The following is a 17,140-nucleotide window of genomic DNA, read 5'->3' as shown; positions in this document are numbered from 1 at the left end:
AATATTTTTAATTACCCAGTCCATAAGGAAGAGTCAATCAGGGCTCTGACTGTCACTGACAAAGCACAAGGAGCACATTGAAGAAGTTCAGTAATCAAAGCAGCAGCTGCAGCATCTCCCACCCTGGTCCCATCACATCTCCCCAGAGCCTTCCAGTCAATCCGCTTTCAGATATATTTGTTACAAAGCAACCAGGAGTAGAAACAGTGCAAATGTGCCACTCAGTGTCTATCAGCTGACCACAAGACCACGCTTCTTCAACAAGATGCATGCACCTATTTCCACAAAATGGCTCCTCAATGCCATTCCAATTCACTAAGGTAGCCCTGTATTTATACCTCACACACACAAAAGTTGTGCACAAATTAATTTCCATGACTTGAAATCTCTAATCTTTTTTTTTTAAACACCCCACCCAGCCAAACAACTACCACCATAACAAACAAGAACTGAACATTCAGTCTCTCGTGGCCATCTATTCTTTCAGTGAAAGGAAACAAAATGCTTAGGGCTATATATTAAAATGAAGATTGTAGCAAGAAGGGATGTTTGTTTATTTTAAAGTCTCATGCTGCAAACATAGGTAATAAAACAAATCGGGAACAGAAAGGATGGTGTGAATTGTTGGCACTGGATTGCTGAAAGACTCAGAGAAGTGTGTGAAGGACAGGACAGTGTTTTCCTCACCTGAACAAAAAGCTGCCCAGTCCAAAATGTTTGTCCAGTTCCATGGGAGAACACACTGCCAGCTTGTCAGATCTCACAAAACTGGTTGTTTTTAACGTGTGTGTCCTCCTTCATCACCACATGGCACTAAGAACGCTGTGTGCGCGTGTTTTCCCTCACACGTTTATTAGACTTGATGCTGTTTCTAGAAATAGATAACGGAACCAAAACGCATTCTTGAATTCAAAGCTGCACTGAATGCCAGAGTGGACTCGGATCACAAGGAAGAACCATCTCCCACTTATGCTCAGAGCTGTCATCCACCTTAAAATCCAACCTTGCACCGTTCATGTGATATCCGCCAACATCCATTTCACGGGAGCGGCTCCTGCTCCCATCCCCATTGCCACATCACACAGAGCAGAAAACGCTCTCTCAGCAGGAAATCTCTCCCCCTAGATAAGGCAGTAGGAAGTTTTCATAAAGGCTGTAAAGACTCCACGTCACGACTCGAACAATGACGCTGCCGGGTCCGAACCCTTCAGCATGGCTGTGGGTTTCCTGGGGAGCAGTCAAAGGGCTTGGAGGCCTCGATGCAACCCAGCACAGCACAGAGACAGAGCTGCTGCCGAACCATCCCCTCCTGGCTGCTCTGACAAAGACCCTGTGTCATTGCGAGCCACAGTGCTGGAAAGGAGGGCGGGGTGAAAGGAGAGAAGGGAGGCACAGAGGGAGCAAACGCAGCCTGAAGAAGAGATGCAGCCTACAATCCGTGACATTCAGCCCTCCGCTGTCTCCTCGGGAGATAAAACTGCCGTATAATTTGCCACGGCCAAGGTGGAAAGCTGGAAGGAAAAACCAAGTGCCCTCCTGCATCTTGAACAGCGATCGCTGGCTGCAGCCTAAACACAACCCCCGGTACCACAAGCAGCCTATTGCAGAACAGGTTAATTGCAACGGCAGAAAGACACAAAGCCATAAATAAAAACAACCGAGCCAAAGGCCGCCGCAAAAATAAGCGAGCACCGTTCAAACGATATCCCCATCCAGGAGACGCTTCACCCTCCATCTTCATTGCCGCCGTCCTCCTGCCCAGCTCCGCTGTCACCATTATTCGCAATAAACCCGACAGGCCTCGGTGCCAGGAGGCTGCCAGCCCCGCACACGGCACGCACCCACCGCCCCGTCCTCCCCGCTCGGCCGGGAGCCCACCCTCACCTCCAGCTCGGTGTCCCCGGGTTCCGCCACCCCGACGATCTCGCTGGGCAGCTCGGCCAGGTCGGTGACCCGGATCAGCCCGTCGTGCAGGAAGATGGTCTCCTCCTTCACCGACAACCACTGCGCCGAGTCGCTGGCCGCCGTCGCCGCCGCCGAAGCGGCCGCCGGGGAGCCCATGGCGCGGGCGGCGTTGGGGCTCCGCAGGGCTGAGGGGAGGCGGCCGCCACTACCCCCCCATGGCGGGGGCAGGGCGGGGGCAGGGGGATCCCCGGCGGACAGCCGGAGCGCGGTAGGGAGCAGCGAGGCGCGACGCGTTGCCACCGCGGCGCCAGCGGGCCGGGAAGCGCCGGGAGCCGCCGTGCCCACCCGCCGCCACCGCGTCCCGCTCCCTCCTCACAGACACAGGTGACAGCGCGACGCCATGTTGGGGGCTGAGGCGGGCCCGGCATGCACCGCGCGGGGAACAATACACCCAACCCCCCTCACCCAGCCCCGGCGGGTCCGTCCTCGGCGCCCCTCGGTGCCGCCCCGGTGCCCCGCACTCCGCCCCCGGGGGCGGCTCCCCTCAGAGCCCGCCGCCGCCCCGGCGGATCGACTCCGCTCCAGCCCAGCGCCGCGCTCCGCCCTCAGCGCTGCGCCCCTCAGCGCCCCGCCCTCAGGGCAGCGCGCCCATATGAACCGTGGGGCTGCCCGTGCGGCGGTCTCCTCAGGAACATGGCCGTTCCGTGCGGCCCCTCGGCTCCCTGCGGTATGACCGCTCCTCACCGACTGCTGCTCCCCCAGAGGTTCCTCCCTCTGAGTTTCCCGGAGCCCTTCGGACGACGTGTGAGCAGCCCCTCCAGCTCCCGTATCTGTGAGGTGAACGTGGCGGTGGCTGCCAAGGAAACGCTGTGGTACATGTGGAGAATAGGAAACGCAAAGAAAAAGGGACCTTTCTTCCCTCACGTGGGTATTATTGTGTGACCCCTATTTCCATCAGCCTGGTTTCATACCCTTGGGCTCAGACCCCCAGCCCAAGACAAAATGGTGCCTGACATGGAGGTGTGTGTGAAGCAAAGGTGTGGAACTGAATTCCTTCCTCCATGTGGAGAAAATGGTGCCCGCTGACATTCATTGGTGTTCATGGAGACCCAACAGTAGCTGTGAGCCCAGTGAAAGGTAAGCGGTGCTCTTATGGGTCACCTCTGCTGCTGCAGACTGCTCATTGTTGCCAAAAATGCACAGCTAATGGTGGTGACTATGTTGAAAAAACCACGCTTTGTAGCTGAGAATGTGCTCTACCAAACAGCATTATTCTGCTCTTTGTATCTGTTGTAGTTTCCATGGAAATAATCAAGAGGCATTACTTTTGGAGCAACCTATGTCGCTTCACACTGGAGGGTCTCATTTTTGAACAGGGTGGTTTGGTATCGAAGGCTTCTGTAAGAGACGGAGTCTGTGGTGGGCATCTGTTCTTTGCAGTCAAGACATGACACAGAGAAGGACGGCTGCAGACATGAAATCCATCCCATCCTCCCTCAGGAGCCCTCCGAGTACTCAGAATGCTGCGGTCTGAAGATCTGATGGCAGGTGGGATGTGGCAGCTGAGTGCTGGCTGGTGAGATAAGCTGTGTTCACAAGGTCTCCTCAGAGCAATGGGAAAGCTGCTGAGCTCAGATTAGTCACAATATTTCACTGCGAGATAGTGCCTGGTGTTACTGTTTTGTTACCAGAGTAGGTGTTTTCTATTGTTTTAATTCATCTGGATGCCACAAGAATAGAGAAAGAGAAGTGTATATACGTATAACACATACTCTAGAAAGAATTCTCTCTTTAAATTTCCTAATACTGTAATGGTACCGCTTGGTGCATCTACTGCAAAATCAATACAGACAGCAGAGCTGGGAGTAAAACAAGTTGTGCCAGAGAGTCTTGTCAATAGAAAGGATTTGCCATGTTTTCTAGAGGTAGACTGTGTTGGATACATCTGTTGTTCTGTGTAACCCCCAGCTGAACATGCTTTGTCTCCAGATCTCCTATGTTCCATCCAGGGCTTTATGGACTGCTTTACCTCGGAGGAATAGGGCTGTCACAGCACCTCCCAGATGGAGAAGCAGGGTTGGATACAGCTGTCAATTCAATCCACTAATTGCTTTGAAATACAAACCAAGGTCTTGTTTTTGAATAAAGAGCTGACTCAGAGCTACAAGAGAGGTATGGGTAACTCTGGATGCACTCATGCGAAGTGCAGAGAGAGGTGTGTGGCTAAATTATACACCACCCAGAGGCTGTGCTTTGTCATTGGTCTGGGGCTTGGCAAACCTCTCAGGGCACAGCCTGGCGCTGAGGATCCTGCTCCATGTGTTTGTGTGTCAGGTCAGTAACCTGAGCTCCTGAGAGACAAGCAGGCTGCTTTATCGTGAGCTGGAGAATGATGCCTGTGTTCCAGAAATCCCTTTTCATATTCATTTATTTATTTATTAATGGGAAGACATTCCAAAGTGAACTTTTGTTCACTGTTTCATAGGTCTTTATTCGTTTGAGGTGTTATGCTCTATGGTAAAACTGAGAATGAGGTCCTGCCCTGCCTCAGCGTGGTTTATTGAAGTAATCACTGGTAAATATAAGATTTACATGCCCACCACTGTCTGATGTATGAGCTTACATAGCAAGGAATGCTGACATAGCTTTATGTGTGAAACATTCAGTATTAAGGCCGTGGTTGTGTAATGAATTCTGTGAATCTCGTACTGTTTGCCTGGCGTCTGGTGCAGAAAATCTTGTATAACCCAGCGAAAAGAAATATTATTTTTGTTCTGCATGTCACCAGAAAATGTCAGCCACTGTAACTTCGATGTGGCTTTCAGAGGCGTACTGCAATAACTACAAAGAAGACTTGTAGTGCATTACAGGAGACGGTATGACTTAGAGCAAGACAAGAATAACTTTGTGACATAAACCCTTGAGGTGAAGAAATGAAATCCCTGACTTGTAAATAGGTTTGTACAGAAAATCAGACGTTTGCTATAATTATTTTTCAAGCAGATGGGTCAGCAGTCTGCGGCTGGCTCTGGTTTGAGGAGCTGTGGCCATGCTTCTGGGTTCTGGATGTGTCCTTCTCTGCACCACAGTGCTGAGGTTTAGCAGGAGATGCTTGTGATCTGTTCAGTCCTGTGAGCTGAAACATAGAATGTAGAAATTCACTATTCTTGCCTCAAAATGGCTATTTCTTACTATGCAGTGGAATTTAAAGGAACGTTGTATTGGCCTCCATTTTAATTCTATACTAATGCGATTGTAAGGGATGGTGGAAGTTCTTTTCAACCTAAGACTTTGGTATCCATCCTTCTGTTCGTACAGAAATGGCCATGTTAGTTTTAATTTCCATTGTGGCCCTAAGAAATGTGAGAAAGAGTACTAGCAACTGCTATTCTTATATGATCTTCAGTAACTAGATTTTCACATCCTGAATCCTGGCTTTTCTGCCTTATACATGTTTACATAGAGAGCCCAAATGCCATCATTAGTAATAGTGCCACTACGCAGGGAATACTGGTGTTTCTTGGCACACTAACAGGGATTCCAAACAATAGTAAAACTTAGAAAGAATTGTAGAATCATAGAATGGCTTAGGTTGGAGGAGACCTTAAAGATCATCCACTTCCAACCCCTGCCATGTGCTGGCTGCCCCCAGCTCAGGCTGCCCAGGGCCCATCCATGGCCTGGGGCACCTCCAGTGGTGATGGGGCACCCACAGCTCTGGGCAGCGCTGCCAGGGCCTCACTGCCCTCTGAGTGAAGAATTGCTTCCTCACATCCAACCTCAAGCTCCTCTCTTTTAGTTTAAAGCCATTCCCCCTTGTCCTATCAAAGGAGTGAAGTGAAAAAAACCCACAGCATTATATAGATAAGAAAAATTAGACAGTGAAATGAAATAAGCATAAATTACAGAATCATAATCATGATGCTAGAAGATTTCCTTAGAAATCATGTAATCCAGTGCTGTGACCTAAGCTGTGACTACATGGTTTGTGATGTTTGTCCCATCCAAAGTCAGCAGTCCAACTACAGTCTCTTCCACTGTTCAATTGTAATTACTTTTAGGGAGTTTCCTGATGCTTAATTGAATTTCTTCTACTGCAATTGAAGCCTTTTTGTTTTGTTCCAACAGCTGAAGGCAGGGAGAACAGTTTATTTCTGATTTTAACATCAGTAGTGCCTTATGGTGGGAAGTATTTAAATGCTGCCCATTGCTGAAGAAGAATGGCTGTGAGATGAGCAGATCCCTTCACAGTTGTCCTGAATTTCTGCATCTGTAATGTCTCAGAAGACTCATTATTAATACCCCAAAATAGGTAGGTTTTAAATACAGCTATTCGGTACTGCTTTAAAATTCAACCTCCCTCAAAACTGGTGCAATAAAACGAGGAAAAAAGTGTGAAAAAAAGTCAGTATCTTTTCCTTCTCTATGTCAAGCAGCATGAACACAAACTGTTTTACTTCACCTTGTGTTTTCAGGGAACTTAAAATGTAAAGTCATCCTCAGTGCACTGTGCAGAAAATGAGTGCGTTAACCTCTGCTCTGGATCATGCTGGATCACAGCACCGTGTCCCTGCTCACAAACAGGATGTCACCTCCCTGTCATTGAGTCCTGCAGGAGATGGGTGCAGCCAAGGTTTGTGTCTGATTCATTAGATTCCCTGAAATGTTCACTCAGCACTGATTGAAGCATGTTGTCAAACCTGCCGTCAGACTTCCTGGGGGAGGAGAAGGATGTTCACATCTCCAAAGGCTGATGGAAACCTGAAGCACAGGGACAGCAGCTGCATCATGACATGTGGAAGCATCATAGGCTGTACTTGCAGGTGCTAAAAGGGGAGCTCTCATCTCTGTAGCCAGACACCCACATGCTGCCCTGGGAAGTCTACCCCTGTTGGTTACTTGTGCTGGTGCCTCACTGCCCTTATTGTAAAAGGCTTCTTCCTTATATCCAATCTAAACCTCCCCTGGTTTGAAACCATTTCCCCTTGTCCTATTCCAACAGATCCTGCTAAAGAGCCTGTCCTGTTTTTTCCTTATAGCCCTCTTTAGACAGTAAAAGGAATTTCTTGTTCATAACCATCTCTTCTTCCTACAGGAAACACCTTGGGAGTAAAATAAATTGTCAGTTTTCTTTCCTTTTTGGTATAGCAGAAAGTCAATCTATTTAGGAAAACACATATATTAGGCTAGCTTAATTACATTCATCTATCTCAATCTAAATCATCATACAATAAGGTCAGGAATATTTTGACACAGAGAATTTAACACAGATATAATAAACAGAAAAATGAAATGTATGAATGGCAAGTGGGTGGAAAGCTGGGATTACTATTACTAGCTAGAATTTATATGTAATACTTCTACTTATATCTGTACTTCTGTAGTAGCTGTAAGCTTCATTCAAAACCAAAATCTTATTGAAATGTTTTACAGGTGCAGAACAGAACCACTTAAAAACTGAATACAGAGAATCATCTGGATGGCTGAATTTGGAACTGACCTCTGCTTTTCAAGAGGTCTGGGAATGGGCTGGAGAAAGCCTTGATGAAAGCAACCATGAAGCTTAAAAATATAGCCTGTGAGGAAGGCCTGAAAGGATTTAGTGTGTTTAACCTGGATATGAGAAGGCAGAGAGGAAACGTGGCAATAAATATGTGGAAGACTGTAGCGAAGAGAGAATAAATAAACTGCTGGACAGAACAAAAAGTGAGCCTACACTCCAACTGAGGTGTCTACCAGGAAGCCTTTATCATTGGTGTGTTCAGCATGGGACTGGATCACCTCCTGATGTGGGATCTCTGCTAGCAGAGGGTTTTGCAATGTGCTCGACAAGCCAACCCTGTTGCAAAATCTATTCATCTGCCCATGCCTAGATGGCAACGATGGGAATAACATCCACAACATGTTACATTTAATTCCTCTAAAAGTAAGTGACCTTCCATGAGCACACCTGTAAGTAAGGTACAACTTGCAAGGATGTTAGAAAATAGTGACTAGAGAGTCTACAACAACAGGGCACAAAAGAAAGAGCCAAAACAGGATTTTCAATGAGGAGTTTAAATAAGCTGATTTTTGTACCTTTCTCTTCTATTTGAAATTCACAGATCAGTTCCAAAATCCTGTGAAGCCTTAATTAGCAGCATTTTACAGGCACTGCAGCTCTACCTACCCTTTTTCCTAAGAAAAGGAACCCAGGTCGGTGAATCCCCGGCCTGAGAAAATGCTATACGCTGCACTAATTTTCTCTTCAATAGTGACAGGCATTCAAAACAAACCAAAATTGAAAGCCGCTAATTGAGAACTGAATCCACACAGTGCAAATTGCAATGCCTTCTCTGGAGAGAGCAATTTTGCTCTCTATGTGGTATTGTTTTGCAGCTGTAAGTGCCCAGAACTCCAAAGGTGCTCTTCCCTCAGTGTCTGCCTCCCCTTCCCTTCTGTTATTTTCAGTATCTCTTTCCTATATTTTCCAGCCAATAATCTACTTCTAGAAGAAGAGTAGGAAACCTTTATGCAACAAAGTCACAGCAGTGAGAAACTTGATGGGATATAAATGAAGGAGATGATCAAAAAAAGGTATAGATGTCTACTGTGTGTGGTCTTTCTTTTTAGTGAAGGGACATTGCTGATTTCTGGGAGGGTGCAGCCTTGCTCTGCTCACTATGACTCACCTGTTTTTCCCTCTGTTCCTTACAGCCAGATGGCATAAGCCAGTAAAGGCCAAATAATTCATCATTCCACAGACTTGCAACGGACTGGTCCCTAGAAAAGGCCTGGAATGTTGGGAGTCTTTTAATGCTGCTGTAAGTAAGACAGTTTCTCTGTATTATTGTAGAGCTGAGTTTGTAAATGCTACAGTGGAATGTCAAGCGCTACTAAAAGCCTGGTCTGAAGAGTAAAATCAGTCTCTTCTGGAATTCTTTTATGAAGACTTGACTTTAACAACATAGCTGTATTGCTTTAAAAAGACCATCACAGTAGCCTGCAGGTAAACTGTGAAGAAAGGTTAATTGCCCTTCAAGTAAAATAACTCTGTGAGCAATCAGTCAATGGAAGAATTGAGAGCAGCACTACCTGTCAGTCATCAAAGCCAACCATCTATTTGGAGGGCTGTACCAGCATCACTGCCTTCATCAGATTATTGGTTCACAAACAAGACAACATCAGCCCAACCTGAAACAGTGACCATATAACATGTGTATTGAGCTCAGTGCTCCATTCTTCCAGACTGTTATCATATGACTATGGATTGTGCATGACACACACATAAAAGCAATTCCTTGGGCATGATTATCTGGTCTAGCCAGGCGTAGTGTGCTAGCCAATGGAATGGCATGAGAAGTTACAGCTCAGGATGACAGGATGGAAAGAATGATTGAAACTGTACTGATTATTCTTATAAGTCCCCAGGAGACAGCCAGGCTCATGCTGAGACACACTGCAGGTGCTTGTGAAATCAGGTGTCACTTCAGGTAAGCCCAACTACACCATTTTTGATGTTGTTTGCATTATTTCCATGTTTGGATTCAAGCTGTTAGCCAGTTTGGAGATTAGCGAGTTGCCTGTGTTAGAAGACAATAACGTGATGATGCTAGGCATTGCTTCAGTGAAGTCCTGTTTACTTACAAAGTATGCAAAAATATTCTTTCCAAAAGTATTGCATTAAATGAATCACAGATTCTTGTGCACAGTACTTAGACCAAGATTTTCACACTCACAAAACAAGCTTTCTCAAATGCAGTTTTTGTTTTTCACCCTCCATGTCCCTAATGTATGTATGTTTGTTTCTTTTCTCTCACACAAAGCTCCCCATTTCAAATGCCCTTTTTGCACTTTCTGCATTAGTCCAGAGGGAAACCATGTGGATAATGTGCAATGTACAGAAGTTTTGCCATGTGTCTGTCATTTGAGTTGCTGTTGTTTCAGCTCTCTGATTCCAGAGGGCTGTTTGTTTTTCATGCTTATTTTAAGGACAACAGTCACGGTTGCCCACCAACTTCTACATAATTCCACGAAGCAGATCTCCATGTTGGCTTAGTAGGACATTTACACCAGTAATCTGAATACTGGTTTTAACTAAACATCTGTTGTGAAACACACACATTCTTTTTAGAGCCTTCATATTAGTTTATTCTGAGAAATAGTCATCTTTCCTTGCACATAAAAGACATAGGCTTACTCTTTAGAACTATTTTTGCACATTTCATCTTTGTATTTTATTTCCTCATATGAAAATGAGCCTTTTGAACAATAGGATACCACGTACAGCCCTTTTTGATATCTGAAAACCTTAATTTGAAAAACAATTACATCCCAAATGCATCTGTCAAGTAAGTGAAAGGCCCCTAAATCACATAGGACTGACAAAACAGATCAAGATGTAATTGCTTCTGGTTTACTTTGTTTCCTTCATGAGGTTTTAAAGTCTTTCATAGTGCTACTTGATGTGGTTCCCTGCATCCCACTGACTCACTCCAGTGGACTGGATAAATAATTTTATCTTTGTTTATAGATCCTCAGTGTTATAACAGCAGTTTTTTATCTTAAGGTTGAAAACAAGCATGTCAAATAGCAAAAGGTAACAACATTCTTCACAAACCTGCCACTTGAAAGTACTTTATCTTGCAGTTAAGCTGAAGTTTACACCAAGTTCCAGAAGCAAAGCTAATATCTGCCTTTTAGACCACCAGCCAGCACAGCAGCAGGAAGGCTCTGGGGATTGGACTTAACCCACCAGGCCATTTCACAGAGGCAGCTAATAGGTAAAAACAGGTGCTCATAGATCATAAGGCATCACAACGTATTATCAATTCCCTGAGAAACACAATATCCCTCTCTCTTTCCTCTCATAAGGATGCTTTATTATAATTACATATCACTTTATTAGGCAGCTGAAGCAAAGAGCACATTTGATGCTAATGAAGTGCTGCTGTGGTTGAGTCTGTCACTATTTTTGGACCTGCACATCTCCAGCACTTTTGATTGGGTGACTATGAGGCTTTGGATGTCTCTAGCTTCTTCTGTGGCAGATGCTCAGTGAAAAGCAATGACTCAGCTAGCCAGGAACGCAGAACTGTTTACATGCTCAGAATGAGAAAAGCTGTGGGACAGCAAGAATGCACACAAAAGCTCTTTATTTGGTGGAAGTACTTTTCAGGTAGTGGATGGTATTATCTAGATTGAAAAATCCTTCTAATACTGACATTGCTTCTCACTTGGATATATACAGTTGTCATTATTCCTCTTTTCCATCTCCCACCTCAAATCAGTTCAGAAAAACGACTGATCTCAAACTCAGGGAAAAGATTTTAAAGGCTAAGAGCAAAACAAACCACAGCTACTCACAAGCTTTTTTTTTCCCCTTTGTGAAAGGTGAGGGTTTTGTTGTCCACCTTTTTCTGATTTGAAGCCCGAGGAGCTGCTTGGCACAATAAAAGCGTGGATTTGGTATTAACAAGTAGTGCCACTGCTCCCACACTGCAGTGACAGTACTGGGACAAAGGAGGCAGGAGAACCTAAGACAGCATCTCTGTACCTATGAAGACAACTAATTACATTATCAAGTCACATCCTGACAGCACATTGAGAGTCAAGAGCATCCCTACTTCATAAACAAGATTAATTGGTCTGATAGTAATTTCATGCTGATTGATACACGTATGAGGAATGCGTCAAAGTAAATCGTAATTATAGAAAAGGCTGTTGTATCTAAATGATTTGTTTCCTTTGACCAACCCACATAGCTATTTTCTTACTACAGCTTCCCCATTCCAAAAGGGAAACGACTGAAGCAGGAGCATCTCTTAACTGTTCCCTTAGATTGCAACTGGGCAATTGAATCTTGGTTTGCAGACTTTGCAACATCACATGGAGCTACAGACTATATACATCAAGGTCCGCTTTGTTTTTACCCTTTTCCTGTTTAAGTACTCCTGTGTACAATTTTTCTTCAAGCAAGATTTCTAAGCACATTGCTTTGCTTCCTTTGGTAGTATCAGCTAACTTGCTTTAGCACTAGCACTGGGATGCATGCAAACACCTGCACGTCTTTTGAGTTGATAGACACTAACAAGCCAACCTCATCACTGCTGTAAAATCTCACATCAATTTAAAAGCCCCTGACTATGCCCATCATCCATCAAGCCACATACAACAGATGCAACTCATCACAAACATTGCTCTGATGACAGTGAAAAATAAAGATCATCTTCCAGGAGCAGCATAGGGCAGAACCTGGCACAGAGCATCGTGAGATGCACACCCAGGCAGCAGCACAGGAGTGCTTGCCGCATTTGGACAAAGCTTGCTCATTGGCTCCCTCTGCTGAAGCACGCTGAAATTAAATCTTTTAATTTAAAAGAAAAAGATGGTGGAAGGACAATCAGTGCTACATGCTTCTATATTCTAACATCAGCCAGCATTAGCTACAGAAAGAACTAGTTTCTGATCTGTGAGATCCAAAGCCAGTTATTATCTACAACTCTAGACACTTTTGCTCCCCTCAATGCATTTGTGACTACTATGTGATGCAATGCAGGCTGTATCGCTCCCTTTCCTAGCCTCTTTTCATAAAGCTTGTATGAATTTGATGAAATCTTGACTCCTTGTCAAGTTTGACCCCACTGGCTACTTTCCTCTAGGAATTAATGGGAAAACAGATGGTGCAGTTATATAAGCCTCATTTCCTGCAGGAGTCTGGCTAAGAAAGACCTCAAGCATGCCAGATTTGTTAATATATACATCCTCGGTTTTTGTAAGAACAGAGCTATTACTATCCAAGCATCATTTTCCAGGTATCTGATAATTGACCCCAACAGAGAAAGAAAGAAGACAGGATGATCTTTCTCTAGCTGCTTTCTGCCACTTCCTAAGACTGGGAAAGTTCGTTGAAACTCCTCAAGTTTCCCAGGAGAGAAACACACTTGCCTTTCACTGACTTTTTAACTCATTTCTGACACTACAGAATTAACAATCATGCTTTTGCTTCCTGATCTAAGCAGGTACTGCAGTAGCGAGGATTCTTGCTTCACAACTAAGGATGTTAGAGCCTACAGATAAAGAACAGGAAGTAAACACAGGGTAATTAAACCCTACAAAACTCACTTTAGAATATTCCAGCCCTCCTACTTAAGAAAAGCTCTGGAAATGCCTCTAAATAGTTGCTATATTTGACAAGGTTTATGTAGTGATTGATGGATCAAAGCAGCTCATCAGAAGTGCCATGTGAACAAAGATGCATCCAAACTTTAAAATGCTAATGAGTTACTTAGCAGGGGGGTGCTGCTTCAACCTGCTTTTTCACAGACTCAGAAGATTTCAGCAATTAAGATACACCAGGAAAGGCACTGAGCTGGATGTCTATTCTCAAACTTGTCCTGAAGTGTTAAGTAAATCCAGCATCTATTTTCTGTTCCCAAAAACGTCCCCCTCTGCAACTCATTTATGGTTAAAGCTATTTGAAATTCAAGCGTTTGTTCCCTTTTTAATACCAACAGTGTTTATATACACACCTCCATCTCCAAAAAACCCTTACCAAAAGGAACCCCACAAAATAAAGCACCATAAAGCCCCAGGCTGTATGTACTTGCTCAATTCTAGACATCTGCACACAGTCTCTCAATTTCCTACCGCAAGCAGTACTCCAATCCTTTAAATAACTTGCATTGCAAGATTAACACAACACATCCAATTATGGAATGCAATGAAGACACCAGAAATCCTTGCTTTTTTTTTTTCCCCTCAAATTTAATGCGGTGCTTTCAGAACATTTAGAACACCAATTTGTGAGGATAGACTCCATTTGAGAGACAGAATGTGGAGCGCAGGTACCCACGGAGCTGAGGCACCTTCTTGATTCGTGCAAGGATCTGGGTATCCACTGCCTTCTGGTCTGTCTTACGTTGCTCCGTTATCTCGTATTTCTAGAAAGTACAAAGAATAAAGTTAAAATCCTGCAGAGCATCTTCAGACTCTTCTAGAGAAGATTGAGGGCAAACCCTGAGTTCTGGCATTTTCAGGAAACCTTTTCTCAACTTGTTCTAAATATGGGACAGGCAGTAGGAGACCGGAGGTGGTAGAGAGAACTGAAGACACTGTTTGGCTTATGTTGCAGGTAACTGGAGCCAGCAGCATGCTGTTAGCAGTATCGAAACAGTAAAGGGGTTTCTTGGTCACGAAAGGCATTCAAATAGAGTAATCATTGCTGCTGTTTAGTTAAGGGAGAAGCAGAAAATAATCCTCAAGTTTAAAAGGAGTTTATCCCAGTTCTTCTGTATGTGCTTATTTTAATTGTGTTATCTTTCTCTACTACGGACCACTTAGAATTGAACCGACAATTTGTTTCATGGGATTTCCCCTTTCCAGCCTGGTTTTAAGTAACACGGACATTCACAGAGAATAAGCAGTCAGGTTCCTTACTTCTTTTTCAGTGTCAAAGATCTCGCCTTCCTGGTGCTTGGGCTTACGCAGCTTCTTCTTCTTAAAGTACGCATCAGTGAGATGCTTGGGAATTTTCACTCCAGAGATATCGACCTTTGTAGATGTAGCAATAACGAATTTCTGGTGGGCCCTACGCAGAGGGACACGGTTGACAGCCAGAGGTCCTAAAGGCAGAGAAAAGACAGGTGACAGTCACCATTTTTCAATGGCATTTTTGAGGTGTGTGAGTGCTTACAGCTGAAGATCAGAACAACCAAACACCTTTCCCCACCGCCTCTTCATAAACACAAAAACCCCACAAAAAACACTTCCTGATCTCTTCCAGGTATGCAGACACTGAAGCTTACTTAATTCCCACTCACCTCCCTGAAAAACCTCAAAACATAATTCCCCATAGTCACACAAACACATGGCATGTTAAATCATCCCAATACAGCTCAGTACTACTAATTCCAGAGACAATTTCAGGCTAAAACGTAAATATTTTGTTGGTTTATTTTTACCTGTAACAAGCAAAAGGCCAGTACCAAGCTGCTTCAGAAAGACAACACGCTGCAAAGAGATCAGATGTGACATTAGTCCTCAGGTCTTGTGCTACACCTCCTGTGACATCTGACAAACACTGCAGCCAAACTATCTACTCAGACAGACTGAGTAGTCTGTGCTGTCAAACACATAAGCAGCAAACACCACAGGAGCAGAGCAGTACTTTTGTCAGAGTACAGCTTTGGCAGAGCAGAAAACACAATGAAACTGGATGAATTCAAGAAGAAGCATAATTCTTTCTCCATAACAGCAAGCCAAAGTCCTGGCCTTGCTGCAACAGTAACACAGGCGCCAGCCCTGCTATTCTGCAGTGCTAAGTTAGCATGACAAGCACCTGTAGTTTTTTGAGTTGCAGCAAATTTCCTTTCTATATACTCAGTATAATCCAGTATACTCAACTGGATTAGCCTGTTTTAACTTACAGCTCCGCACAGAAAACTATTCAAAGACTTTCCCTTAAAAAGCAATCTAGACAGAATGAATTGTGTTTGTAGATAGAGCTGCATCCAGTGGCTGAGCAGCATCACATGAAACCAGCTGGAAATTCAAGAACATCTACACAGACAAAACATTTCCTGCACAGAAGTGCTGCAAAGCTGCTATGTAAGCCAAGGTGGACAAGAGCACCAGAAATCCTCAATTACCTTGCCTCTGTGACGACCAGTCAGGAGGATCAGAACAGTTCCTGGGGTGATAGAAGCCCTCAGCCTCCTCTTGTGTTGGGAAAATGGTTTTTTGCCATGACTCAAAAGCTTGCGTGGAACATCCTCAGTTGGATAGTAGCGAGGCTAGAAAGAAAAGGAACAAAGTACACCGTCCTGTAATCCACGAGATAAAACGCTTTCATTACAGATGCCTCCTTTTCTAACAGAGAACCTGTTCTTTAAAGAACAGCAACAACACTGAAACAGTGCTTCCTATACAACTCATTGCCCTGCTAAGAGATGCAGCAGCATCTACTGACACATAACACACACTGTGAGCATTTCAACTCTTTTTTATTACCATTTTTCGGAGTTTAACCACACGGGTGCCTCCATTCTTGTCCCCACCAACTGGTTTGACGATAGTCGCGCGTGGCTTCTCTTTCTTTTTCTTTTCTATCTGTAAGCAAAGGAAAGGGGAAAAACAACAAATGAAACTTCAAACCAAAGTCACCACCCAAAGTGGTCAGACAGCTCAACTACAGAAACTCGGATCTATCATCCATACCTTTGTTTCTGGAGCGGTGTATTTGCGTTTGTACATCGCTTTCCTGGCATACATGGCTGACCGGGAGTATTTCCCAATACCCCGAGCCAGGACAGGGTTGCGGCTGGTATGGTACTTCTTAGGCTTCTTTGTCTTCACATTTGTTTTCTTCTGGCTCGCCTTCTTCTCAGCAGACTTTTTATCAGCTGGTTTCTTCTCTCCTACCTTCTTCTGGACCGGCTTCTTCTCTCCTGCCTTCTTTACTCCTGCCTTCTTTTCTCCTACCTTCTTTTCACCGGCCTTTTTTTCGCCGGCCTTCTTCTCGCCCGTATTCTTCTCACCCGCCATCTGCAGGCAGAAACAGAACAGAAACTATGCAGCAACGTAATTACAAGTGGACAAAAGAGCATCTAAGATCCCCAAAGCCAATCAGAAACCTGTGCGATCGTCCTTTATACCACCTTAAGAGCTTCTAGCAGCTTTGGAAGTTACTGGAAAAAGTCACCATAGCGCTAAAAGCCATGCAGAGCACTACGGCGTGAAAATGACTGCTATTTTAGCTGCCCTACTGTTGAACAACGACGGCACCCAACCCCTTAGCAGGCAGCCTAAGGTACAAGCACATAGGAAGGGCAGCCACCATCCCGTCCCTGAGGGTCCCCCCACAATCAGCTCCTCCATCTCCGCGCAGCAGCCCAGCCCCAGCTACAGCCCTACACAAGGCCGCGGCCCAGCCCAGACTCAGCGCTCCGCTGCGGCTCGGTAAGAGGCTCCCAACCTTCCCCGAGAGCCCCCGCCTGCCCTCCAGTCTGCAGCCCAGCCCCACCAGCCCAGCACGGCTTCCCTAAGGGCGGATGGCGGCGGATGGCACCTCTCGAGCCACAGCCGTACGATCCGCGGCTCCGCCATTCTTACCTTCCGGGGAGGGAAAGAGATCTACATCCGGGCACCCGCGGCCTAAAGAGAGCGTGGCGCCTGACGTCACCGCGCCAAACGCGGGGCACGCTGGGAATTAAAGTCCTGTAGGGCTTAGATCCCTACTTGCGAGCTGGAGTGGCGC

The 17,140-nt window shown here is 45.2% G+C and overlaps 2 protein-coding genes across 7 annotated transcripts in view; both read right to left on the bottom strand.

Annotated features, from left to right (window-relative positions):
- The window catches only part of HECTD4 (HECT domain E3 ubiquitin protein ligase 4), a 62,286-nt gene extending 59,898 nt beyond the window's left edge, over window positions 1-2,388 (bottom strand). For all 5 annotated transcript variants that reach the window (XM_072350623.1, XM_072350626.1, XM_072350624.1 and 2 more), the window contains exon 1: window positions 1,885-2,388. In XM_072350623.1, the coding sequence (XP_072206724.1) occupies window positions 1,885-2,061 (177 nt within the window). In that variant the 5' untranslated portion in view covers window positions 2,062-2,388. The remainder of the gene's footprint in view (window positions 1-1,884) is intronic.
- Window positions 2,389-10,016: 7,628 nt separating this feature from the next.
- On the bottom strand, window positions 10,017-17,128 carry RPL6 (ribosomal protein L6). Of its 2 annotated transcripts, none has more exons than XM_072351485.1 (7): window positions 16,996-17,128; window positions 16,102-16,428; window positions 15,895-15,993; window positions 15,534-15,677; window positions 14,847-14,895; window positions 14,323-14,507; window positions 10,017-13,826 (listed from the first exon to the last, which is right to left on the bottom strand). In XM_072351485.1, the coding sequence occupies exons 2-7, from the start codon at window positions 16,426-16,428 to the stop codon at window positions 13,674-13,676; spliced, it is 957 nt and encodes a 318-aa protein (XP_072207586.1). In that variant the 5' UTR covers window positions 16,996-17,128; the 3' UTR covers window positions 10,017-13,673. The 2 variants fall into 2 exon arrangements, with proteins under 2 accessions (XP_072207586.1, XP_072207587.1); XM_072351486.1 differs by having other exon boundaries at window positions 10,018-13,826; window positions 16,859-17,001.
- Window positions 17,129-17,140: the final 12 nt, after the last annotated feature.

The sequence above is a fragment of the Excalfactoria chinensis genome, chromosome 16, assembly GCF_039878825.1.
Source record: "Excalfactoria chinensis isolate bCotChi1 chromosome 16, bCotChi1.hap2, whole genome shotgun sequence".
Taxonomy (NCBI): domain Eukaryota; kingdom Metazoa; phylum Chordata; class Aves; order Galliformes; family Phasianidae; genus Excalfactoria; species Excalfactoria chinensis.
Note: the sequence above shows the minus strand (reverse complement) of the source record. Positions and strands in the feature narration are given on the sequence as shown.

Coding starts and splice junctions, on each gene's coding strand:
- RPL6 (XM_072351485.1), bottom strand. CDS start 16,428: ATGGCGGGTGAGAAGAATACGGGCGAGAAGAAGGCCGGCGAAAAAAAG. Junction 15,994..16,101: donor ACACCGCTCCAGAAACAAAG/GTATGGATGATA, acceptor CTTTGCTTACAG/ATAGAAAAGAAAAAGAAAGA. Junction 14,896..15,533: donor CTGGTCGTCACAGAGGCAAG/GTAATTGAGGAT, acceptor ATCTCTTTGCAG/CGTGTTGTCTTTCTGAAGCA.